The sequence below is a fragment of the Prunus dulcis genome, chromosome 5 (assembly GCF_902201215.1).
Source record: "Prunus dulcis chromosome 5, ALMONDv2, whole genome shotgun sequence".
In the NCBI taxonomy this organism is placed as follows: Eukaryota; Viridiplantae; Streptophyta; class Magnoliopsida; order Rosales; family Rosaceae; genus Prunus; species Prunus dulcis.
The window spans coordinates 17,124,986-17,130,458 of NC_047654.1; the positions used below are offsets into that span (position 1 = coordinate 17,124,986).

Genomic DNA, 5,473 nt, shown 5'->3' on the forward strand with positions numbered 1-5,473 from the left:
AATGGGTTCAGGCTTACCAACAAGCAACTCTCACCACTTTGGTTGCTGAGATTCGGATGATGCAAACTTCAAAGTCGTAGACCTTCTCGCCAACAAGAGGAGTTTTTCTGCTTTTCTATTTGGTTGATCTCAATATTCATGAACATAGTGCAATTTAAAGAAACCAAAGACCATCAAAGCTCCTAGTGATGCTAGGGTTTCTCATTCCTAGTTTAGGAAAGTATCTTGCTTCCCAAGATCTTACCAATATTGGATATTATTAAGCTTAATAATATCACCCCAAAAAAAAAAAAAAAAAACGTTGGAAATAGGTTAGATATTCTCAATGATATCTACCACCCAAAAATAAAAATAATAAAATGGAACACTTCAAGCTGCACCTCCTACACGTGAAAATGCCTATGTCTACAATGCATCATGAAGTGGGGGCAATTTGTAGACAAAGAAATTTTGGTGTAATAAATTCCATTGACAAGAAAATAATTAGGGTTCGGTGGATTAAATCGTGGGCCCCGTAATTCACCCATGTGGCGTGTGACTCATCAAAATTGGATTAGTTGTCAAAAATGACAAATGGCGACATCCGACGGAGTGCATCAAACGGTTCAAGATGAAGACAAAATTAAAGGAAAGAATCTTCTGTGATTGACTTTGATTTAAATCAAATATTAATCAGGTTAATCAATTGAAAATAATCTGGTTAAATTGCCAGATTATGGGAATTGATTTAAATCAAATCAAATCCCACAAATCAAGGAAAGTTATTTAGGTCAAGCATCCGACAAAAGCCTATAAATAGGAGGCCTCAAGACGAAAGAAAGGGTCGGAGAAAAAAACCTAGCACTCAGAAGAAACAGAAACCTCTCTGCATTCTTCACCCTACCTTGGAAGAGCCACCAAGCACAACAAATACGTGCCGGTTCCTTCACCATAAAAATCCCAAACACCAAACAAGCTTCGTTCTACCCGTTTGATCAAGATCAAGTCTCTACGACCCTTGTATCAAACACAAATTTTCTTTAAACACTTTGGAGATCGAATCAGAGGATTCAATACAGAGATTGTAACCCTAAATTTCATAAATACAATATTATTTTGTACACGTGTTCCTGTCTCATTTGTCGCAGGAAATTCGTGTTTACAGGGAAGCCTATGCAAACTGGAATTCCTTGGAAATGGTCGACGCAATCTTGAATGAGACTGCCTTATTAACACAAGGTATGTTATAATTGTTTTTTAAATTATATGAACTTATATCGAGTTTCAATTGGACATTGAAGTTTTTTGTGAGTCAATTTAGTCCATCAACTCTCTTAATGGTGTCAATTGAATTCTTCCATCACATTCTGCCAATTTGAAATTTAATTTGGGACATTGATTTAATAGGTGATTATGTAGTGGAGCAATATCCCAACCATCATGCTGAGGCAATGTCAAGATCAGCATTCGATCAAAATGGACACCTGGGCCTAGCGGCAGCGGATAATCACCCTAAATCTGTGAATGTGGGTTACCTATCACCCTAAATCTGCTGAAGCACTAATTTACTTTTTTGGTTGCTTATAAAGTATAATGCACCAAATAACCCAACTCGAATATCAATCAGGTCGAGTTAGCTCTGTAGATTTTATGACCTGCGCATTCATCAATCTGGGCTACCTGGACAGTTAGTCTGTGTGGTAACCAAATGGGTAATCAGTCACCTCTTGCTTCACTGAATCCAACCCATCTGAAAATAATAATTAGCACATTAATTTCGTCCATAATGTTTTAAACGGAGAAATGTCCATTGACCAAATTCACTCACACAAAGGACAAAGCTCATAGAAGAAAACTCACACTAACAAAAAAAAAAAAGAAAAAAAAGAAAAAAAAAAAAGGGGGCAGTATTTACTATATTTTGCGTGACTATTGGCCCTATTAGTTACGATTTTTAGTGATAAAAGCCAACAGTCACGATTTTTAGTGATAAAAGCCAACAGTCACAATGCAGTTACAATTAGAATGTTTGTTACATATGCAAGCAAAACCGTTGACCAGCCACCCACTGTCGCCAAAATCAATTTGTTAACTCAAAAAACGTGACTATTGCCTTCTTTTCTTGTGGCGTCAACAGCCATTCTTTCTCTCGCATTGTCGGGAAAATTCTAAGAAACACACCTTTGAAACTTCTATTCTGATTCTAGCTTCACCAGCACAATTCTATTCTGATTCTCCATGAGCTTTCTACGAATGACTATACCGAACCAGCTCATCATCATTCTGATTCTCCATCTCCAATTCTAATTTTCTCCTTGAGCTTCTGCAGATGACCATGCCCACAGCCCACAACTTCCTAAGACTACCCATCCTCTTCATCACCTTCAACTTGATCACAGCGTTGATCCCCTCTGCTCTTTGCGATGACGATGCTCAATACACAGAGTGCCGCAATACCTACGACTGCGGTTTGCTTAAAAACATAACCTACCCTTTCTGGGCAGCCAACGGTCGGCCCCACCACTGCGGGCGAGAAGGGTACGAACTCACCTGCCGAGATAATGAATACCCTGTTATCAGAATTGAAGAACAAGACTTCCTTGTCTTGAACATTAGCAGGGAAATTAACATCATCACAATTGCTCGCAGAGACCTCTGGGACAGACCTTGCACTAGCAGGCTCATCAACACCACTTTGGACTACGATCGTTTCGCTTACGTTCAAGCTGTTCGGAACCTGACTTTGTTCTATGGCTGCGTCCCTCACAATCAGTCAATCGCAAATAACTTTACTTGCAAAATAGAGGGTACCCAAAACGATCTTGCGTTCTATATAGACGACTCTATCTCGAGGCTTAATCCTCGTCCAAATGGGACCTTGTGCCTCCACAATATCAGAGTCCCCATAATGTGGACGGGTGTTGATGTTCTGCCTGAGAATTACACGGTGGATGTACTGAAACGTGTTTTGGAGCTAGGCTTCCAGGTTGAGTACGAGGCCGAATGGGAGCTCTGTGGACCATGCATGCTCTCTAATGGAACCTGCGGATCCAACACCACTGACTCTTTTCTCTGCTTTTGCGGGGGCCATCCTTATGAGGAAACCTGTCCAAGTTCTGGAGGTACGCATGTCAATTCCTTCTTATTTTTCCCGGTTCAACCTTTTTTAGTTTGGAGTTTCCATTAATTAGTCAGAATTTGGAGATACCACTTCAGATTACGAACTTCTAATTAGAAATGGGATGGCTGAATAAGTTGTAATTAACCCCCCACAGAAGAAATGATTAGTTAAGTAATTCTAATTACAGAGAACTAAAACATATGATCCTTTTGGCTGTGACTCCCAAGTGAAATGTGCAACTGCCATTCTCTTTGCTCTGCTTTAGCCTCTACCTCATCAACAAGTTTTGTTATCTTTGCTCTGTTTTTATTTCATCTTGAGTTTGTTGGTTAATTAGAGCCTTTTCCTATTCCATTTCCATCTGAATTCAGATATTAGTTGCATATAAACCCTCCCTGAGTGAACATAGACACCAGAAGTGATGCTATTTGACTGGTTACCCTTCCCTGTTGATAAAATAAAAATAAAATAAGGACAACCCATGAGGAAACCTGTGCAATTTTCGGTGGTATGTATGCATATCATCTTTTATTACTTCGATTTGTGTGCAACACATCTTTTATTTGTCGAATCGAATTGCCGCAAGGTTTATGACTTATGAGTCGCCTTAATGGGGTGCATATTTCTTCCCCCCTTCGTCTTTGTCTTTGTCTTTGTTTTTGTTTTTTGTTTTCAGAAGCTTTGTCCCGTTAGATTTCTACTTGAAGCAAATATAAATTAAAAAAGCAAAATATCACACAAAAGGGATATTAAATTAAAGATCACACTTCTAAATTAAAGATAAAAAAAGAAAAGAAAAGAAAATTTAATGGGTTGCCAGCCTGTCTCAAAATAAATCTGAATGAATGTAATAGATTGGAGAGACTGTATCTCACAATGACACAAAAGGGATATTAAATGAATGGAGTTGGAATATGGATGTTTTAAACGAATAAATGTGGAAACTGAGTCCACTAGAGATTTTTCCATAATTGACCAAGACCCAAAGCTTATAGAAGTTAAGTCAACAGCCATTCTTTCTCTCGCATTGTCGTGAAAATTCTAATAAACACACCTCACCTCACCTATCTTTGTCCAAGCAAAACTAGTAATTTCAAGTTTGAACATGATAATTAAACGTGTTATGAACTTAATTATGTCTAGCTAGTACTCTCACCTAGGGGTGGCAATTTCGGATACGACCCGATACACGACTCGAAACCCCACGAGAAATTAGCGGGTTCAACCCGCACGATAAAAAAACAGGTCAATTTCGGGTCAACCCGTTCTGACCCGTTTAATAAACGGGTGGGTTTCGGGTCAACCCGCTATAATACTTTTCTAACCCGTTTATTAAACGGGTCGTGTCACGGGTCGTGTCAACCCGTGTACAACACACTAACCCACTAAAAAATAAAGACAAATGGAGATTTCAAAACACACACAAGGGGTTTCGAACTCCTACCATCTTCATTTCTCTCAAACACCTTATCCACTATGCTACAAACAATTTTGTGATTTTATAGTATACCTTTTGATATTTATAATGTTTCTTTTTCTTTTGTGTTTTCCTTTCTTTTCGGTCTCTCTTCTCCTCTTCTTTTTTTTTTTTCTTTTTTTTTTCGTTCTTTCTTCTTTCTCCCTTTTTTTCTTCTTCTCTCTTTTCCTTTCCTCTTCTCTCCTTTTTTTTTCTTCTTTCTTTTCTTTCTCTTTAGTTTTCTCTCATCTTTCTTTTCTCTTTCTTTCTTTCCTTCAATCTTCTCTCTCTCTCTCTCTCTCTCTATTTTTCTTTCTTTCTTTTCCTTCTCTCTTCTCTCATCTCTCTATCTTTTTTTTTTTTTTCTTTTCCTTATATTTTCTCTACTCTCTCTGTTTTTTTTAATTTAAATTTTTTCGGTTGTGGGTTTTGTAACTTGCATGTTATTATTTATGAACCCGTTACACGACTCGAAACCCGCACGATAAAAGACGACCCGAACCCGACACGACACGTTTATTAAATGGGTTGGGTTCGGGGTGAGCATTCTTGACACGTTTATTATTCCGACACGACACGAACCCGACACGACACGACCCATTGCCAGCCCTACTCTCACCAGACCAGCCCAACCAAATGCTATTCCTGTTTGGGAACATAATTAGGATGCCAATAGTTTTTTTTTTTTTTTTGCTAACTTCAAAAGACGCTCTAAAAGTTTGGAGTTATTCTCAATACAGACCCTCAAGTTTCAATTTTATCAATTTACACACCATAGTTTTTAAATTTGACCAATTTAAATCTTGCATTAAGTTGATCATTTAGTCAGATATTAACTGATAATGTAACTGTTGCTTAAACCATTGGTTTGTTTAGTCAGTCTCCTCTTTTTCAAACTCCAATCATAGAATCAGACA

At 38.1% G+C, this 5,473-nt stretch overlaps 1 protein-coding gene across 1 annotated transcript in view; it reads left to right on the forward strand.

Annotated features, from left to right (window-relative positions):
* The window catches only part of LOC117629156, an 11,669-nt gene that overhangs the window by 5,069 nt on the left and 1,127 nt on the right, over window positions 1-5,473 (forward strand). The window contains exons 3-5 of the mRNA XM_034361661.1: window positions 1,145-1,218; window positions 1,387-1,505; window positions 2,309-3,133. Of these exons, the coding sequence (XP_034217552.1) occupies window positions 1,176-1,218; window positions 1,387-1,505; window positions 2,309-3,133 (987 nt within the window). The 5' untranslated portion in view covers window positions 1,145-1,175. The remainder of the gene's footprint in view (window positions 1-1,144; window positions 1,219-1,386; window positions 1,506-2,308; window positions 3,134-5,473) is intronic.